The sequence below is a fragment of the Eucyclogobius newberryi genome, unplaced genomic scaffold, assembly GCF_026437365.1.
Source record: "Eucyclogobius newberryi isolate DKJ021-1_F unplaced genomic scaffold, fEucNew1.0.hap1 SCAF_13, whole genome shotgun sequence".
Lineage (NCBI taxonomy): Eukaryota > Metazoa > Chordata > Actinopteri > Gobiiformes > Gobiidae > Eucyclogobius > Eucyclogobius newberryi.
Genome location: NW_027315757.1, coordinates 16,674,521 through 16,695,924, shown reverse-complemented (window position 1 = coordinate 16,695,924; position 21,404 = coordinate 16,674,521). Strand labels below are relative to the sequence as shown.

Below are 21,404 nucleotides of genomic sequence, written 5' to 3'. Positions count from 1 at the left end.
CACTGCTCCTGCCCCAGGGCGACTGTGGCTCTGGAGATTCACTTCCTTCCATTTTTCAGGAACAAAATCCTCTTTCAGTTTCAGCGACAGAAGATTTACAGTAAATCACATTGTTTCATTGACTAAACCAGGACTAAGCTTGAGAATAATAGACCTAGTTATTTATTGATCTTTATTTCCCCTGGAAAGTCCCACTGAGATGTAGTATCTCCTGTTCAGGGGAGGAGCCCTAACCCTTGTACAGCCGGGGCACCCTGAGGAAACCTCAGACCATGACAGACACGGGGAGAACATGCAGAAATACATACACAAAGGCCCCACGCCGCCATCACAAACTAAAACAGGTTCAATAGTTCAAAGGTTTTGAAGTCGTGACGCATCAAAGGAATTTTTTCTGTAGTTTTTTATTTCACTTCCTCAAACTGAGACTGGACCCTAAGGGAGGAGTGTCTCGCTCATGACGCAATGACCACTCCCCAAAGCTGTGACCTCTGACCCGGAAACACATAAAGCTCTTTGTTCCAGGTGATTCAGAGATGACAGACAGCATTCCCTGAGTCATGCGTGAGCCCCATGGATCTATTATAATATCTGGATAGGGTACGCCCCCTCTGCCTCTGGCTCCAAATTGAGTAGTGGCCACTTCGCAGAATGCAGCCTTTTGGTCGGACCATTTCACGAGTTCGGCCTCTAAAATTACCAAACATGCTAAATTGTTTTTTGTCTAAAAATAAAATAGAAGGAATTTCACTCTTCAACTGTTTCTAAAATACTTAAAAAATACATTTTTAACCTTCCGGTGAACGGTGTACGCGCACCGAGCGCGCACGTGACCCTCATGAACGAGCCTCAGGAGAACATGTGACGGAAACTAAACACAAGCAGAAGAAAGAGACGAGACGAGACCACGATACACGTAAGTTGTTTGTATGTCATTCCTCACGTTTCACACATTGTTCCATGTGAAGTGTAAATCAACGATTACACAGTTAACACAAGTTAACACAAGCTAACACGAGCTAACGTAAGCTAAAGTTTAGCTACACAAAGATGCAACAACACGTCATGATGGCTCGTGCTTCTGCAAATAAATAACTAATTATTTCTCTTACTAAATGTTCTAAGAGACAAAAGGTTAAGCACAGATCAAGGAAAACTAGAGAAAGAAGGGAAATAAAGTGATGTTTGTATTATGTGCTATAAAAAACAACCAATAATTCAAATATAACCTGCTATAATGGGTCATATCTTACATATATAAATGTAAAGGTGTTTAAAAGTGACAGTCCTGTACTTACAGGGGCTGAGACCACATTTGAGGTTTTATTACCCATTTAATAATGACGTGTGCTGTGTTTAAACAGCAAAGCACACGCTTGTTTTGTATAGGAATGTCATGGATTTACTTCCATGGAATATGTAGAGATTTAGCAAACATGTCAGTTATGTTCTAACTTCTAAGGTTTAAACTTATGCATAAGTAAATGACTTTTGGTTCTAGCTTTAAAAATTAATGTGAAAAGAGGAACTTTTGTGTTACAGAGCAAAATGTAAATCTGTCAATAACATATTCCAGCTTTTCTCTGTTAAATGTGCAGAATATATCAATGTTCTAATGAGTATCTTTCTCATCTTCAGAGTGCTGACCAGTGAGTTTAGTCTGTCTGTGCTGTCCAGAGCTCTACAGGTCACTACAGGTCACTACAGGTCACTACAGGTCACTGCAGACCTAATCACTGCAGACACAGAGTCATCTCAAGTAAACTCCTGACGACTCCAAAGCAAAAGGTATTTTAATAATAACTTGTGCCTCGACTAAAAGTAAACAGTGTAGAATCAGTATTTTGAATTTATAAAATGTCTGTTTTGTTATGACCAAAAAAACTAAATGATAATTATTCTTCAAAAGAGCCACTGCTGTGTCACATGTGAAGTGTATGTTATATGACATGTATAATCTAAACATATGAAGTGTATGTTATATGACTTTTATAAATCTAATACATATGAAGTGTATGTTCTATGACTTGTATAAATCTAAACATATGAAGTGTATGTTATATGACTTTTATAAATCTAAACATATGAAGTGTATGTTATATGACTTTTATTAATCTAATACATATGAAGTGTATGTTATATGACTTTTATAATCTAATACATATGAAGTGTATGTTCTATGACTTGTATAAATCTAAAGCTGTGACATGTTCTGTTTGTCCCTCAGTCATACGATGGAGCTGAACGGTGCAGTTACTGAAGTACAGAAGACTGCGTAGCCATGGAAACAAAGTCTTGTTAAATACTGAGATATTCAGTATTTAACGCAATAATGTCACATTCATGTGCATATAACTGATGTAAAAAGAGTGTTTATTTTACCATTATTATTAGTATTATTTTGTCCTACGCTGTTTTTATTTTATCTTTATCTTTATTTTCCCCCTCCATTCCTTATTAAGGTATGAGAGGTTCTGTCTATAGGAGTTTTTGTTTATAAGAGTTCTTCTATTAAGAGTGTTTTTTAAACTTCCTATAAGTGATCTGTCCTTTTCCTCTGTATCTACTGTGTTGCAACAACAAAATTTCCTCATGTGTGGACAATAAAGGAATATCTTATCTTAGTCAGTTTGTTCTATTTGACTTATACTGGTTGTTTTATCATTGTTAATATTTTTATGTTGCACTGAATCACCAAAGCAAGTTCCACTGTTTGTGGATTCTGTTCTTTGACAATGGCAATACATTTTCTGATTCTATTAATGATGATAATAATAATAAACAGTACAGACTCCAAAACTCCTTAATAAGGGACTCCCACATTGTAGCTTTAAAACTCACTGTAGCTTTAAAACTCAACTAAAACTGGCTAAAATCAATTTATCATTTGTAGTTATAATCAGATTTACATTTATTGAACAAGTTCATTCATGTTCATTATTCGTATTAAATACATTAATAAACAAATGTGTTTTGTATTTATTAAAGATTGACATGATAAAAAAGACACAAAAGGAAACTGAATATAATTAAATACTGCTTAACTCAATTATGTAACAGAATCGATGATTATATTTTATATTTCTTCTAATCTGATTAAAAACAATGCATATTGGCCAAATTATATTATGTAAATAAATAACTGAAAAGTTAACAAAATAAATACCCAAACCAAAAACTACAGAAAATGATGAGGACGTTATTCCACCTCTAAATGTAATTCATTGTCATTAAACCAGACTTTTTATCTTAACACTTCTTTATAATTCTCTTAAATATCAGAGCTTTACAACATGATACATGTATATTTATAGATGGATATAACAATCCATCATTATACGTTACGTAAACAGACTATTTCAAGCCGAATTATTCCAAAAGTCCGTGTTGACTGTTCTCAGTCTGTCGCGCTGCTGTGACGTGCGCGCTCCCGACGCCAAAGCCTCACGGCGATGACGTCACAAAAGTGGGAGGAGATATACCACTGTTCAGGAAGTAATGCGGAACTAAAAAACTTTTTTGGAACCATGCGCCAATGAGCAGCTCCATAGGTTTCAATGGCGGCCATCTTGGCTTCCGGGGGCTTGGTGGTATATCTCCTCCCACTTTTGTGACGTCATCGCCGTGAGGCTTTGGCGTCGGGAGCGCGCACGTCACAGCAGCGCGACAGACTGAGAACAGTCAACACCGACTTTTGGAATAATTCGGCTTGAAATAGTCTGTTTACGTAACGTATAATGATGAATTGTTATATCCATCTATAAATATACATGTATCATGTTGTAAAGCTCTGATATTTAAGAGAATTTTAAAGAAGTGTTAAGATAAAAAGTCTGGTTTAATGACAATGAATTACATTTAGAGGTGGAATAACGTCCTCATCATTTTCTGTAGTTTTTGGTTTGGGTATTTATTTTGTTAACTTTTCAGTTATTTATTTACATAATATAATTTGGCCAATATGCATTTTTTTAATAAGATGAGAAGAAATATAAAATATAATCATCGATTCTGTTACATAATTGAGTTAAGCAGTATTTAATTATATTCAGTTTCCTTTTGTGTCTTTTTTATCATGTCAATCTTTAATAAATACGAAACACATTTGTTTATTAATGTATTTAATACGAATAATGAACATGAATGAACTTGTTCAATAAATGTAAATCTGATTATAACTACAAATGATAAATTGATTTTAGCCAGTTTTAGTTGAGTTTTAAAGCTACAGTGAGTTTTAAAGCTACAATGTGGGAGTCCCTTATTAAGGAGTTTTGGAGTCTGTACTGTTTATTATTATCATCATTAATAGAATCAGAAAATGTATTGCCATTGTCAAAGAACAGAATCCACAAACAGTGGAACTTGCTTTGGTGATTCAGTGCAACATAAAAATAATGATAAAATGATAAAACAACCTGTATAAGTCAAGAACAAACTGAATAAGATAAGATATTCCTTTATTGTCCACACATGAGGAAATTTAGTTGTTGCAACACAGTAGATACAGAGGAAAAGGACAGATCACTTATAGGAAGTTTAAAAAACACTCTTAATAGAAGAACTCTTATAAACAAAAACTCCTATAGACAGAACCTCTCATACCTTAATAAGGAATGGAGGGGGAAAATAAAGATAAAGATAAAATAAAAACAGCGTAGGACAAAATAATACTAATAATAATGGTAAAATAAACACTCTTTTTACATCAGTTATATGCACATGAATGTGACATTATTGCGTTAAATACTGAATATCTCAGTATTTAACAAGACTTTGTTTCCATGGCTACGCAGTCTTCTGTACTTCAGTAACTGCACCGTTCAGCTCCATCGTATGACTGAGGGACAAACAGAACATGTCACAGCTTTAGATTTATACAAGTCATAGAATATACACTTCATATGTATTAGATTATAAAAGTCATATAACATACACTTCATATGTATTAGATTAATAAAAGTCATATAACATACACTTCATATGTTTAGATTTATAAAAGTCATATAACATACACTTCATATGTTTAGATTTATACAAGTCATAGAACATACACTTCATATGTATTAGATTTATAAAAGTCATATAACATACACTTCATATGTTTAGATTATACATGTCATATAACATACACTTCACATGTGACACAGCAGTGGCTCTTTTGAAGAATAATTATCATTTAGTTTTTTTGGTCATAACAAAACAGACATTTTATAAATTCAAAATACTAATTCTACACTGTTTACTTTTAGTCGAGGCACAAGTTATTATTAAAATACCTTTTGCTTTGGAGTCGTCAGGAGTTTACTTGAGATGACTCTGTGTCTGCAGTGATTAGGTCTGCAGTGACCTGTAGTGACCTGTAGTGACCTGCAGTGACCTGTAGAGCTCTGGACAGCACAGACAGACTAAACTCACTGGTCAGCACTCTGAAGATGAGAAAGATACTCATTAGAACATTGATATATTCTGCACATTTAACAGAGAAAAGCTGGAATATGTTATTGACAGATTTACATTTTGCTCTGTAACACAAAAGTTCCTCTTTTCACATTAATTTTTAAAGCTAGAACCAAAAGTCATTTACTTATGCATAAGTTTAAACCTTAGAAGTTAGAACATAACTGACATGTTTGCTAAATCTCTACATATTCCATGGAAGTAAATCCATGACATTCCTATACAAAACAAGCGTGTGCTTTGCTGTTTAAACACAGCACACGTCATTATTAAATGGGTAATAAAACCTCAAATGTGGTCTCAGCCCCTGTAAGTACAGGACTGTCACTTTTAAACACCTTTACATTTATATATGTAAGATATGACCCATTATAGCAGGTTATATTTGAATTATTGGTTGTTTTTTATAGCACATAATACAAACATCACTTTATTTCCCTTCTTTCTCTAGTTTTCCTTGATCTGTGCTTAACCTTTTGTCTCTTAGAACATTTAGTAAGAGAAATAATTAGTTATTTATTTGCAGAAGCACGAGCCATCATGACGTGTTGTTGCATCTTTGTGTAGCTAAACTTTAGCTTACGTTAGCTCGTGTTAGCTTGTGTTAACTTGTGTTAACTGTGTAATCGTTGATTTACACTTCACATGGAACAATGTGTGAAACGTGAGGAATGACATACAAACAACTTACGTGTATCGTGGTCTCGTCTCGTGACTTTCTTCTGCTTGTGTTTAGTTTCCGTCACATGTTCTCCTGAGGCTCGTTCATGAGGGTCACGTGCGCGCTCGGTGCGCGTACACCGTTCACCGGAAGGTTAAAAATGTATTTTTTAAGTATTTTAGAAACAGTTGAAGAGTGAAATTCCTTCTATTTTATTTTTAGACAAAAAACAATTTAGCATGTTTGGTAATTTTAGAGGCCGAACTCGTGAAATGGTCCGACCAAAAAGCTGCATTCTGCGAAGTGGCCACTACTCAATTTGGAGCCAGAGGCAGAGGGGGCGTACCCTATCCAGATATTATAATAGATCCATGTATACCACTGTTCAGGAAGTAATGCGGAACTAAAAAACTTTTTTGGAACCATGCGCCAATGAGCAGCTCCATAGGTTTCAATGGCGGCCATCTTGGCTTCCGGGGGCTTGGGTGAGCCCCTACATAGACAGGGGCCAAGGCCAGGACCGGGGCCAAGGCTGGGGCCCAGACCGGGACCACTGAATTCACACCATTAAAGGAAGAATTATAATCATAATTAATCATCATAAGTTCTGAGCAAACCTATTTCTGATTTTTATGTTTGTGTTTGGAGTCAATCCTCACCTGTGTTCTATTTAAATAAAGCAATGAAATCTTTACAATCAGTTCATTATCTCAAAACCTTTTGTTTTCTGCTGAATAAGTGAGTTTCATGTTGAAATTAAAAATAATATTTAGCTGAACCTCTTCTGCGGCTGCGCACAAAAAACACGTTTTTGACGCAAATGGAATGTATTTGTTTAGCCGTCAAACCCCGCCCTCTTTTGCTCACTGTCCAATCAGATTGCTCCAAATGGAAAACACGGAACCTGCACCAAACACCTCTAGCGCCACGTACGAGCCGCGTGTTGTTGTTGTTGTTGTTTCCAGCGTTTATTCGTCCGTCCCGGGCTCGTTTCTCTTCCCCCGGACAGGGCCATGTCGGCGGGCTCGGCTCTTGTCTCCAGCGGGCCTCCGGTCGCCTCGGAGCGGTACGGGAGCGGCTCAGGCGGCGGTGAGGTCTGGATCTACCGCCTGGAGGAAGCTCAGCTCCGCAGACAGAGAGAGGAGACCGCCGGGGCCGGGGCCGGGGCCGGGCTCCTGCAGCTCTTTAAAGTAACCACTTTAACTACTCTTTAGACCGTTTAAAGCCTGTGAATTACAGTGTTTTAGCCACAGAAGATTATGGCCACATCTGTACAACCTTTATAAACATTAACCTGCAGCTAACGTGATTTTACTGTTTGACAGTCAAAACATTATCCACATTGAACATAAAAGTATATTCACTATTAACATTATCTACATCAACTATCCAATTACAGACAAACATAACACACACACACGCGCGCGCGCACACACACGCGCGCGCACACACTAACAGGGGGCAGCAGAGAGAACAGGTGTAGTTAGTATTGAGCCATTGTTTTAACTGTATTTTAAAGATACCAGTTTGTATTTCTGATAGTTGTGTACATTTTTATCCACATAAAGGTGTAAATATGGCGACTGAAGGCTTCTAGATAGAGAATATTTATCATTATTATCAAAAGCAGGTGTTTGCTATTTGCCTGATTCAGTTGTGTTTGAGACAAATAAAGTTCTATTCTGAAGTAGATTATTACTGAACCTTTAATCTTCATGTTCCAGAGCGTGTTTCTGCCTCAGGGTTTTCCAGAGAGCGTCAGTGCAGACTACATCCAGTACCAGCTGTGGGACACTGCACAGGTCAGGACCAGGACTGGACCAGGACTGGACCAGGACTGGACATTTTCCTGTTCTTGCCTGTATAAAAGTGTGTAACAGAAATGCTGCACTTAACCATCACCACCATCTAAATATCTGATAATAAAGCCCCACTGCGAAACATTTGAGCTCAAACCAGACTTGAATAAAGACATTTGGAGTAAAAACTTTAAACTGTTGAGAAGCTTTTCTCTCCGCAGATCTGACTTGTAACTTTTCTGGCCGAGGCACGTTTGTCTCCATGGAGAATGTTCCAAAGTGTGCTCTAACGGTCCGTCTCCATGGAAACAAGCAGCAGTGTAAATGTAAAGTAAAGCGTCCCCTGCTGTGCTGAGTCCAGGCGTTCTGCAGTTCTCTGTCCGGGACTTTGGCCACTCAGGCGTCACTCAGAGGCGTCGGCGTCGGCAACCAGGAAGCCACAGTCGCAGCCGCCACCGCCACATGGTTACTCAGAGGTACTGCAGTCTGTCTAACTCAAACGAGGTCTTCACTTCGATTTGTAAAGGGGTTTTCAGTGCTTTTGTGTCGAGTTCCTTTTTGTGTTTTTATTTAATGCTGTCTGAATGAAAATACATTTTGTTCACAAATATTGTTTAAAAAGGTTTCAGTTGAATTTAATTTTCAATTTCAACATAAACAGACAGATATGTTACCTTCAGAGTTGCTTTTTGAGTGTAGATTGAACTGAAATGACTTAAATTTCACTCTAACGTTATTATTGTCACATGAATAAACACCATTATTGATTTAGCGAATATTAACTGTATCTATAATCTTTTATATTCTAAGAAGTCTATAACTGAGCAGAGAGACATAATGACAGTGGGAATAAAGGTTCCGTCTTCACTTCTAGAGCCCTATACTTCTCTTAGGTGCTCTCCAATAAAGTCAAGACCATATTTTCCTCACTAAACCTCTGTTACGCATCTGACATCCGTGTCCTGTCTGTTCACAGATGGAACCGGGATGTTGGGCCGGATCCTGTTCGCTTGGCGCAAAGGGTTCGTCCTCTCTCTTTAGTCCTTCTTTAGTCCTTCTTTAGTCCTGCTTTAGTCCTGCTTTAGTCCTGCTTTAGTCCTGCTTTAGTCATGCTTTAGACCTGCTTTAGTCATGCTTTTTTTGTCCATTTGTTGCAAACAAACAAACATCAGACTCTGAGCTATGTACACACTAAAAACAACAACATTTTACTCTTTAAACATTAATTCAACCACATAAAACGGTTTTCTAACATTTTAATTAGTAAAATAATAATTCCTGTGACATTAGAGAAGGTTTGGTTGCTAGGAAACAGTTCAACATTTTACAATTTACATCCAGGAAGTAGAATTTTACACCTTAAATGTCCAAACTGGGATCAAATCTGTAAATTCCAAATAAAATAAAAATAAAAAAAAAAGCCAAAACACAAACACCAAAAAAATAATAATGGAATATTAGCTAGCGATTAGCGATAAGCGACAAGCTCCTGTTCATCGCCTTTTGTGTTTAATAATAGTAATAATAATACATCTTTTATTTTATTTGTTTGTGTTTTCGTTCCAGGACCAAACTAGACTCTGAGGCAAAGAAATGGAGGTGTGTTGAAACGTTAAGTAGGATTTATAGCGTTTTTTATAAAGGAATATTGACCCTATAATCTGCTCCTCCTCAGACTCTTCGCAGACGTTCTGAACGACGTAGCCATGTTCATGGAAATCTTGGCGCCGTTTTTCCCCGCCTTCTTCCTCCTGATTGTGTGCTCGGCCGGTGTCTTCAAGGTAAGAGCACATTTATCAGCACAAAGCATTTACATAAAGAAGAGTAGTAGTGGTTTTAACTAATATGGATTAAATTACCTGCTCTAGATCAGGGTTTGGCAAAACATGTATTGCATTAATTTCATGCCACAGAATTATAAAAACATTTAGAACGCGGTTTCACAGGATTCTTGTGAAAAATGTGTAAACTCTAAACTCTGTGTTCTCTGTGTGTCAAGTCGATTGTGGGCGTGGCCGGAGGAGCGACTCGAGCGGCTCTCACCGTTCACCAGGCCCGAAGAGACAACATGGCCGACATCTCTGCTAAGGACGGGAGCCAGGTACAAGAGAGACCTGCTTTTGTCCTGCTTTTGTCCTGCTTTAGTCCTGCTTTAGTCCTGCTTTAGTCCTGCTTTAGACCTGCTTTAGACCTGCTTTAGTCCTGCTTTAGTCCTGGTTTCAGTCCTGGTTTAGACCTGGTTCCGACCTGGTTCTTTTGCAGGAGACCCTGGTGAACTTGGCTGGGCTCTTGGTCAGTTTGCTGCTCATTTCTCTCGTCACAGAAAACCCCACGTGAGTCTCTGTTCATTAAACACTTTCGTTCACATGTTAATCTACTTCTTACGATCACATTCTGCATTTGAATTATTCATCTACAATCACCAGATTACAGACAACTAGATACATCTGTTTAGTGCATTATTTTCCTGGTGGAATGTCAGGGATTGTACAATATGGATTTTATTAAGCCGATACTGATATTCGATATTTAACACACATTGTGCTAACTGTGTCTCTCTTGTTACCCTGTTTTAACATTGTTCCTCATCAAAAACACGCCTGGAGCACATTTAGCTTAATTTAAACTAGTTTGAGGAATCCTGGACAGAAAGTGCTCTCACTCCGAGCGTCAAAAACACTCCGTTCTGAATCTCCTCGATCTGTGCTGTTTTCTCCATCTGTGACGTAGTGCTGAGAATCTCCAGCTGTTCTTAACTCCATAAATCATCTCCAGACTCGTCCTGAGCGTCTAATCATGACCGCGTGGCTTCTTAGCATCTCTGAGAAAATGTTCCAGTTGTTTACTGTGAACCTGAAGCTAGCGTAGTGGGAAACGGACACAGATGTTGTTCTTGTTTTCACGCCGTCGTCCTCAGGCTGACGCTGCTCCTCTTCTCGCTCTTCACCGTCCTCCACCTCGTCTCCAACTTCAAAGCCGTGCGCTCCGTCGTCATGGAGACCTTTAACGAGGCGCGGCTCGACGTCGTTTGGCAAACGTTCGTGCGAAGCGGCGAGATCCTGACGCCGCGTGACGCAAACGCGAAGGAGCCCGTGTTCAACTGTGAGTCGCACAACACGCAACTGAAATGTGAAAGAACTGCTATTTATTTTATTTATTTATTTATTTCAATTTTTGTATTTGTTTTTTTTTTTATTTGGGGAGTAAAACTGTATAATTGTAAACATGATATATGCTGTATATTGCTAAATAAATGTACTAACACTGAAAAATGTTAAATAATAATGAATAATGATAATGAACAATAATAATAACGATAATACTACTACTAGTAATAATAATAATAAATCTGTGGCTTTCAGGGTTTAGTGGAGCGGTTCCGATCCGACTGGGAGTGAAGCTGCAGGAGCTCGTCCACAGGTTTCACTTTATTTAAGATGTCATTTGCCGAGCTTTACTTTGAATTAAATATTTAATAAAAGACTGTTTGTTCCTTTTGAAGTCCCGAGGAGCTGGAGCGAGTGACGCGAGCGAGGCAGGACAAACGCTTCCTGATCGCCGTCGACAACAGTGAGAATCTTAGAGCGTCCGAGCGTCGAGAAATACACAGAACAGAGTAAAGAGCAACTTTAGCGCCCCCTACAGTTCACATAAACGTTACAAAATTGTCCAATTGGCCTGAAGTGAGTGTGTGCGTGCGTGCGGTGCGCGCGGTGCGCGCGTGCGTGCGTGCGGTGCGTGTCAGAATCAGAAAAGGTTTATTGTCATTGTCAATGGACAGAATTCACAAACAGGAACTTCCTTTGGTGATTCAGTGCAACATAAAATGAATAAGTCAAAAGAGGAACAATTTAAGTCTTCTATGGGATAAGAATATCAATAAGCTTTAAGATTAAAAAAAATAATAAAAATAAGCGTGATATGAACACAAATTTACAGATTTACATATTTAGTGCAGAAAGTGAACAGTGAGTGTTTAAATTATGGTTAAAGTGACGGTTTTTAAAAAATGTCCATGAGTCCAACGGCAGAGGGAAAGAAACTGTTCTTGTGGAGGGAGGTTCTGGTCCGGATGGACCGTAGCCTCCTGCCTGAGGGGAGTGGCCTCCTGCCTGAGGGGAGTGGCCTCCTGCCTGAGGGGAGTGGCCTCCTGCCTGAGGGGACCTCAAATAGTCCGTGTTCCGGGTGAGAAGGGTCGGCTGTAATCCGACCTGCTCGTCCCAGAGCCCTGGAGACATGCAGGTCCTGCAGAGATGGAAGTTCGCGGCCGGTCACCTTCTCAGCAGAGTGCACAATGCGCTGTAGTCTCTGTTTGTCCCTGGCTGTGGCTCCAGCGTACCACACGGTGATGGAGGAGGCGAGGATGCACCAGGGTGAGAATGCACAAGGACACCAGCCGGTCCACCTCCCTCCTGTAAACAGACTCATCCCCGTTCGAGATGAGCCTGATGAGGGTGGTGTTGTCATGGCGATGAGGGTGGTGTCGTCCGCAAACGCAAACAGTTTTACAGAGTCATGGCTGGAGGTGCAGCAGTTTGTGTACAGGTAGAAGAGCAGGGGAGAAAGTACACAGCCCTGTGGAGCACCTGTGCTGATAGTCTGTGTGTCTGAGACATTCTTCCCCAGCCGCAAGCACTGCGTGATGTCTGTGTGTTTCTGTTCAGGTTGTGTGTATGTGTGTTTGCTGCTCGGAGCTTCAGTGAGAGATGAGTTTGAGTCCATGTGTCAGGCTCTGAGTCTGAGGAAGCTTCTGACCCAGAGGAAGAAAGACAAACACAGTGAGTTTACACTTGGTTTAGTCCTGGTTTAGACCTGCTTTAGTCCTCGTTTAGACCTGGTTTAGACCTGCTTTAGACCTGCTTTAGTCCTGGTTTAGTCCTGGTTTAGTCCTGGTTTAGTTCTGGTTTAGACCTGGTTTAGTCCTGGTTTAGTCCTGGATTAGACCTGGTTTAGAACTGCTTTAGACCTGGTTTAGAACTGCTTTAGACCTGGTTTAGACCTGGCTTAGACCTGGTTTAGACCTGGTTTAGACCTGGTTTAGTCCTGGTTTAGAACTGCTTTAGAACTGCTTTAGTCCTGGTTAAGACCTGGTTTAGCACTGCTTTAGACCTGGTTTAGATCTGCTTTAGACCTGCTTTACACCTGGGTTACCCCTGGTTTAGCTCTGGTTTAGACTCTTCTTCTCTGCAGGACACTGGGATCTTGTGGAGGAAAGTAAATCGCTGCTGGAGAGACATTTTGACTCTTTTATGAAATGTAAGTACAAACAAAAGCCTGTGACTCTCGTGTGTTTTTCTGATTCTTGTTTCTTTCAGCGCTGGACGAGACTCGATGGGAAACGAGCCGGAACCTTCTGGACTGGGACGAGTGGAGGATCCGGCTCAAATCCAAATCAAACTGAACCAAAGCCTTTTTTAATCACAATGAAGCGTTTCTGCTGTTTTACTTCACTCCTCGCTCACGCTGGGGTTTGTTTTATGCTTTTTCATGTGAAATAAGGAAAGAAAGAGCACATTAGTCATATTTTTTTTTACTTTTAATTACAATTGAAGGTTTTGACTTCAAGTTCTGGCTTTGAGCAAACCAAAATATATTTTTAATTGAACAGAGACATTTGTCTCTGAAATAAGTTTCGAAATCAGTGTGAAATTACTTTTACTTGACACTGTGACACTTACAGATATTGAAAGACTTTATTATGATGTTGTATAATTCTGTATGATTTAATATTGTAACATTGTCATGTCACTAGATTGATGCGATGCTAAAGTTCATGTTCAACTCATTCTGTGCAAAGTGGCACCTGCTGTGCCTTTATGAGCTGGACTCGCCTTTGTTCAAGAGTCGGATCACTACATGCGGTTGTAGACAGAACCTGTCATCCCGCTTTTGGCACAGTTAATTTTTTTTCGGGTTTAAACATTAAGGTTAGGGTTAAGGTTAGGTTTAGGGTTAGTTCTGGGCTCCAGAATCGGGATGACAGGTTCTGTCTACAACTCCATGTGAGACGACTCTGTCAGAGAGAGACGACGACTCTGTCAGGGAGAGACGACTCTGTCAGAGAGAGTATTTTGGCTGTGCACAGCTAAAATAAAGATTTACTTTTGAACGAGACAACTTGTTTCTTATTTCTCTGTCACTTAGTTTTCCACGACTGCACATCTTGATCTCATCGGCAGGGGGCGGCAGAGAGCTTGAGCAGCCAACTTCCTGTAATGCTAATGCAAAGCTAACGAAAATCGCACCGGAAAAAACAGATTTATTAGCATTCTTCAACCAATAATTGACACAATACCAAACAACGTAAATGCCGAGGCTGAAATAAACACGTTTGAACTATTCATACAATCACTTAACCTCAAAATATAGCACAAAGTACGCGTAAATCCGCGTTTTATTGTGACGGCGCAGACCGGATGCTCCCGTGGTGGCGGTGCTGCTAAATGCTAACGTTGCTACTTCGACCCAAAAACTCTTAAATTGTTGCGGCTTTTGGACCCGGTTTCGGTGTAATAATTGTATAAATGGGGAGGTATAAATGCTGTGCGGATAACTGTGAAAGTTCCAGTGAGTCAGACATCAAGTTCTTCAAGTAAGTGACGATAAAACGCATAAAATGTAGTAAAATGACACCAGAGACTCTTTACTGAAGGAGACCGAGAATGTCAACAACAGTTTAAATTCAGAGCTTTGTCCACGGTTTAGTCCCGTTTTATTATTTATGGTTTATTCCCAACATCTAGTCTGTCTTTAAGCCTTTTTAGTCCAGTTTTGGCCTTGTTTTTTTCCAGATTTGCGTGCTCTTGTTCATAAATAACCTGGAAAGTAAACCGTCACGATTAATCGACTAATCGTGACTATAATGGTCAGGGTTAATCGTTTTCTGGACTAACGGACTCTAAAACGCATACGAAAAGAAATGATAAATACAATGGCATTATTAAAGTAAAATGTCAAGTAACTGATGATGATTTTAGCTATAATTATCTTTATTCATAAATATTCCCTGTCTACAAGTCTTTGTCACCATATTTCAACCTTTATTTGGTTAAAATCTATTAAATTCCCAATGTACAATAGAAATAATTGACTGTTGAACACTAAAATAACCGTTAGTTGTAGCAAAAGTTAATATAAGTTGAGCTGAATACATTTTGAACCAGATAAAGGTGTAAATATATGAGGGTTTAAAGATAGAGAATATTTATGAATAAAGTGTATTAATGATGAAAATGAGACATAGTTTAATATTTTTTTGACATTTTAATCTAACAATGCCGCTGTCTTTGTATTTTAGATTCTATTTAGTCCAGACAAACGTTACAATTAGAGAAATACAACTTTTATAGTCGACTTGTCACTTGTCGTTGCATCTTAACACTTTAATACATGTGGCAGACTTAAACCGGGATTAAACCGGGACTAAACCAGGTCTAAACCAGGTCTAAACCAGGTCTAAACCAGGTCTAAACCAGGTCTATACCAGGTCTAAACCAGGTCTAATCCCTGCACAGGTTTCCTCTGTACAACCCAAAGAAGCTGAAGCGCTGGCTGGGCAGCATGGGCCGTGAGGACTGGACACCGTCTCGTTTCTCTGCCCTCTGCATTTGTCACTTTGAGGAGAAACACGTGGACCGAACGGGCAAATGCATCACCCTGAGAGAGGAGGCCGTGCCCACCATCTTCAGCAGCGGGATGGACGCCCAGGGGCAGGGGCAGGAGCAGCAGGAGGAGCAGGCCAGTGAAATATTTACAATCTTTACTACAGTGGGTGATATTGACAAAAATGTATATTCAATTCAGTGAATTTTTGTATTGGCCAAAATCACTTTAGCAGCAGTTGGAGAACAAGACAGCGGAATGCACAAAAACAATGAACCAGGACAGAACCAGGACAGAACCAGGAGTTCATCTAGAGTAGAGAGAAGGCAGTTGAGGAGCTCTACAGGTCGGCATCAGCAGAGTCTGAAACAGAACCTCTCCCAAGAGCAAGAAGGAGAAAACATGTGAGCAGTAATGAACAAAACAGGAGAACAAAAAATATTAAATATTGTTTGATAGAATAAGTAGTCAGAAGAAGAGGATAGTGCTCAAGCTGCCATACTTCCCCCAGCATAGTTGCTCCTAGGGCAGCGTAGCTGAAACTAGGTTTATATTTCTGTTCCTAACTGGCCTGACCATAAGTCATTTCAAAGAGGAACGTTTTAAGCCTGGACTTAAATGAAGAGACTGTGTCGGCCTCTTTAACATGGACCGGAGCTGATTCCATAACACAGGAGCTTGGTAGCTAAACGCTCTACCTCCTACTGTGCTTTTAGAGACTCTTGGGACCACCAGAAGGCTCTACCTCCTACTGTGCTTTTAGAGACTCTTGGGACCACCAGAAGGCTCTACCTCCTACTGTGCTTTTAGAGACTCTTGGGACCACCAGAAGGCTCTACCTCCTACTGTGCTTTTAGAGACTCTTGGGACCACCAGAAGGTTCTACCTCCTATTGTGCTTTTAGAGACTCTTGGGACCACCAGAAGGCTCTACCTCCTATTGTGCTTTTAGAGACTCTTGGGACCACCAGAAGGCTCTACCTCCTATTGTGCTTTTAGAGACTCTTGGGACCAGAAGGCTAGCATTTTGAGAGACAATAATACTGTCTCTCAAAATGCTACATACATTAATATGAAAACTTGCATCACTTATAGGTCTTTTTGTCACCTACAAATTTGGTATTCATATTCACATATCCGGTTTCCTGGACCTAAAGCAGGACCGTGATGACACTAAACATGGAGAATAATGATGAACCAAAGAAGGACAGAAACATGACTAGATATAAGGTGGTTTAAAAGCCTGGTGGCCTTTTAAATGAGTTCACAGCATCTACAGTTGTGGCGCTCTCGTGAACTCTCTTCTTTCTTTGTCGATTACAGGTTTTAGACGAACCTTCTGCGACGTCAGTTAAAAGTAAAACGGGAAAGGTGAGCGTGAAGCTAAAATAAGTTTATTTACTGAAGCTGACGTGGTGTTTTTGTGCGTTAAGCGTCGCGGTCGACCCCCGAAGAACCGAGCGGCGGCAACTGAGATCGCCATCGCTCCTGAGGCTGAATCCAGCGGCGATCAGAGCGAAGATGAGGACGAGGCGACTCTGAACCGGTGAGGTGACTCTGGACCGGTGAGGTGACTCGACTCTGGACCGGTGAGGTGACTCTGGACCGGCGACTCTGGACCGGTGAGGTGACTCTGGACCGGTGAGGTGACTCTGGACCGGCAACTCTGGACCGGCAACTCTGGACCGGCGACTCTGGACCGGCGACTCTGGACCGGCGACTCTGGACCGGCGACTCTGGACCGGCGACTCTGGACCGGCGACTCTGGACCGGTGAGGCGACTCTGGACCGGCGACTCTGGACCGGCGACTCTGGACCGGCGACTCTGGACCGGCGACTCTGGACCGGCGACTCTGGACCGGCGACTCTGGACCGGTGAGGCGACTCCGGACCGGCGACTCCGGACCGGCGACTCCGGACCGGCGACTCTGGACCGGCGACTCCGGACCGGCGACTCTGGACCGGACCGGCGCCAAACGCTCTCAACGCTTTCTCCGTTTTGTCTTTGGCTCATTCGTTTGTCGTTGCTCGGCGTGAACAGAGAGAAGTCAGATCTGAACTGTTTACGCCACGTTTACGTAATCTGATTATCGTATTGCCGATATTGAAAAAACGACTATTGAAAAGATGCATACATATTCATGTGTCTGAAGTGACGTCACACACTACTGCCATCTAGAGGACAAAAGCTGCATGTACTCTGTGGGTCTGCCAACAAAAAGACTCAAAACTCTTCTCTTCTGTCACGCCCCCAAAGACCCCGTTTGTCCAGAAGTGTGTGACTTGCGGTTTTATTTACAGACTCATGAATAAAAATGGGAAAAGAAAAGCAATATTGCTGTATTTTTACGCCCCCCGGTGTGGCCAACGCCCCCCGGTGTGGCCTACGCCCCCCGGTGTGGCCTACGCCCCCCGGTGTGGCCAACGCCCCCCGGTGTGGCCTACGCCCGGGCCGAGCCGCGTCTCACTTCTGTGTTTCCAGGGCGACTGAGGCGGCCGAGCAGTGGAGCGTCATCGTGGACGAGGAGCTGCTCACGATCCATTCTCTTCCTCACTTCTTCCACGGAAACTACTGCGTCTCCCAGGTGACCGCCAAACCACTTTAAAGAGGCGCTGTGGAGGTTTCTCCGGCGTCCCAAATCGTCTGGGATGTCGTCTTCTGGCCTGAAATGTTCCACAGCGTTTGAATTAAATTAAAGCTTTTTTTGTGTGCAATTTAAAGATTAAAAGATAAATTAACGACGACAAAGACGACAAACTGCAGAATATTTCAGGCAAAGCACTAGAGACAGAGAGACGGGCGACGGACCCTGTACCGGAAAAGTTACACAGTGCAGCTTTAAACAATTAAATTAATTTCCTGATAATTTAAACACGATGGAACAAAGTAAACGTGTTCTTGTGTATTTCTTTAGTCAAATCATTTAAAACACAGTGTGAAAAAGAAACAGCCTCAGCTTTATCATACGTTATTTAGGACTAAAGTTATTTTTTTAAACTGACTCCTCCCCCACACTTCAAAAAACAACATTTAAAACAACAACTTAAATACACAATAAAACTATTTCAAACATTGATCCGAACAAAAGATTGTGTGTGTTTCAGGACATTCAGTGGGCTCCGGACAGACACACCTCTGTGAGTCTTTTATTCTCTCGAGTCACTTCCTGTGTTCGATTTGTCTTATTTTCAAACTCTTTTTCACAGGAAGAAGAGGAGCGTTTGACCGGCGCGATCGAGGTGAAGAACATGCAAACTGTCACAAACTGTCACTCCTCGTTTGTCCTTGTTTGTCCTCCTCGTTTGTCCTCCTTGTTTGTCCCCGTTTGTCCTTTTTGTTTCTCCTCGTTTGTCCTTGTTTGTCCCTGTTTGTCCTTCTTGTTTGTCCTTGTTTGTCCTTGTTTGTCCTCCTTGTTTGACCCCATTTGTCCTTCTTGATTGTCCTTCTTGTTTGTCCTCGTTTGTCCTCCTTGTTTGTCCCCGTTTGTCCTTCTTGTTTGTCCTTGTTTGTCCTTCTTGTTCATCCTTGTTTGTCCGTCTTGTTTGTCCTTTGTCCTCCTTTGTCCTTCTTGTTTTTCCATCTTGTTTGTCCTTGTTTGTCCTCCTTGTTTGTCCTTGTTTGTCCTCCTTGTTTGTCCTCGTTTGTCCTTGTTTGTCCTCGTTTGTCCTCCTTGTTTGTCCTCCTTTGTCCTCGTCATCATTAGTTTGGTTTTGGCTCCACAAACGTGTCTTATCACTGTTATGTCTTAAAGTTCTTTCACTGACGTCTTCAGAGCGGATAATGTTTTTTTCTGAGGTTGTTGTGGAAACACAATTTTATTTGTGCTGAAGCGACTACAGAGCCATGACCTCTGACAGTGTAAAACACATTTCTATCGCAAAAACAGTGGCGTTGTTCAATGAAAATGTCAGTAAGTCACTTTATTCATAAATATTCTAGAAGCTTCAGTCACATATTTGCACTTTATTTGCTTCATAAAGTGTTTAAAAGTCTCTGGTCAGTAGAAATGCTTTGACCTGTGGTTCGTATGGATGATGTGGTTCTGCAGGTGACCGGCCCGTGGCAGTGGCTCGGGCTGGACATTCGCGGTCCTCTTCCTCAGACTTCCTCTGGACATTGTTTCCTGCTCAGTCTCTGCGATTACTTCTCCAAGTGGCTGGAGGCGTGGCCTTTGGACTCGCTCCGCCCGGAACACACCGTGCGCCACCTGCTGGAGGTCATCGGCCACTTCGGGTTCCCAGTGAGGATCCTGACGCGCCTGCCGCGGCACATCGTCGACCAGGTGATGGCGACGCACGACAAGGGCGGGACAAATGGTGGACAAGGGTGGGGCCAAGGCAGGGTAAATGAGGGACAAGGGTGGGGCCAAGGCAGGGTAAATGAGGGACAAGGGTGGGGCCAAGGCAGGGTAAATGAGGGACAAGGGTGGGGCCAAGGCGGGGTAAATGAGGGACAAGGGTGGGGCCAAGGCGGGGTAAATGAGGGACAAGGGTGGGGCCAAGGCAGGGTAAATGAGGGACAAGGGTGGGGCCAAGGCAGGGTAAATGAGGGACAAGGGTGGGGCCAAGGCAGGGTAAATGAGGGACAAGGGTGGGGCCAAGGGGGTTTAAATGAGGGACAAGGGTGGGGCCAAGCCAGGGTAAATGAGGGACAAGGGTGGGGCCAAGCCAGGGTAAATGAGGGACAAGGGTGGGGCCAAGGCAGGGTAAATGAGGGACAAGGGTGGGGCCAAGGCGGGGTAAATGAGGGACAAAAGGTATGACCAAGGGCGGGACCGAGGGCGGGACAAATGCAGGACAAATGCAAATGCAGGACAAATGCAGGACAAAAGCATGACCAAAGGCGGGGCAGCGAGTGGTACACATAAAGATGAACGCGGTGGATGGGACGTGTTCTGGAGCAGTGTCATCTGAGTCTGGACATTCTGAACGTTCTGTTGTCGTTCCTCAGATAAACCAGCAGCTAAAGGACGAGTTACAGGTGGAATTCCCGCTCCTGGTTCATCATCCTCAGACGGGAACAGTGGATCAGAGCACGCCGCAGGTCATCGACAGGTCGGAACACGCCGCAGCGCCCCATTTTACTTCCCCTCTGTGTTTTAAACGAGCAACATCAGCCCCCTTGTGTCCGCCTCAGGATGGTGCAGGACATGTCTAACACTGCCCCCTTGTGTCCGCCTCAGGATGGTGCAGGACATGTCTTACATTGCCCCCTTGTGTCCGCCTCAGGATGGTGCAGGACATGTCTAACACTGCCCCCTTGTGTCCGCCTCAGGATGGTGCAGGACTTGTCTAACGCTGCCCCCCTTGTGTCCGCCTCAGGATGGTGCAGGACATGTCTAACATTGCCCCCTTGTGTCCGCCTCAGGATGGTGCAGGACATGTCTAACACTGCCCCCTTGTGTCCGCACCAGGATGGTGCAGGACATGTCTAGCACTGCCCCCTTGTGTCCGCCTCAGGATGGTGCAGGACATGTTTAACACTGCCCCCTTGTGTCCGCCTCAGGATGGTGCAGGACATGTATAACTGCCTCCTTGTGTCCGCCTCAGGATGGTGCAAGACATGTCTAACACTGCCCCCTTGTGTCCGCCTCAGGATGGTGCAGGACATGTTTAACACTGCCCCCTTGTGTCCGCCTCAGGATGGTGCAGGACATGTATAACTGCCTCCTTGTGTCCGCCTCAGGATGGTGCAGGACATGTTTAACACTGCCCCCTTGTGTCCGCCTCAGGATGGTGCAGGACATGTATAACTGCCTCCTTGTGTCCGCCTCAGGATGGTGCAGGACATGTATAACTGCCTCCTTGTGTCCGCCTCAGGATGGTGCAGGACATGTTTAACACTGCCCCCTTGTGTCCGCCTCAGGATGGTGCAGGACATGT

At 42.3% G+C, this 21,404-nt stretch overlaps 2 protein-coding genes and 2 long non-coding RNA genes across 4 annotated transcripts in view; 2 read left to right on the top strand and 2 right to left on the bottom strand.

Annotated features, from left to right (window-relative positions):
- ifi35 (interferon-induced protein 35) overlaps nt 1-21,404 on the bottom strand; it is a 342,343-nt gene that overhangs the window by 298,617 nt on the left and 22,322 nt on the right. The window lies entirely within an intron of this gene.
- Nucleotides 853-2,603, top strand: LOC140357633 (uncharacterized). The gene is made up of 3 exons (XR_011926659.1): nt 853-916; nt 1,639-1,788; nt 2,228-2,603. It is a non-coding gene; the product is annotated as an uncharacterized lncRNA (long non-coding RNA).
- Nucleotides 4,496-6,219, bottom strand: LOC140357632 (uncharacterized). Its single transcript, XR_011926658.1, has 3 exons — nt 6,152-6,219; nt 5,280-5,429; nt 4,496-4,840 (listed from the first exon to the last, which is right to left on the bottom strand). It is a non-coding gene; the product is annotated as an uncharacterized lncRNA (long non-coding RNA).
- Nucleotides 7,061-13,446, top strand: rusf1 (RUS family member 1). Its single transcript, XM_072442731.1, has 14 exons — nt 7,061-7,311; nt 7,846-7,923; nt 8,282-8,396; nt 8,897-8,942; nt 9,487-9,519; nt 9,596-9,701; nt 9,920-10,021; nt 10,183-10,253; nt 10,838-11,022; nt 11,283-11,340; nt 11,423-11,490; nt 12,585-12,698; nt 13,111-13,176; nt 13,236-13,446. Exons 1-14 carry the CDS (start codon nt 7,135-7,137, stop codon nt 13,319-13,321), a joined length of 1,305 nt encoding a protein of 434 aa, XP_072298832.1. The 5' UTR covers nt 7,061-7,134; the 3' UTR covers nt 13,322-13,446.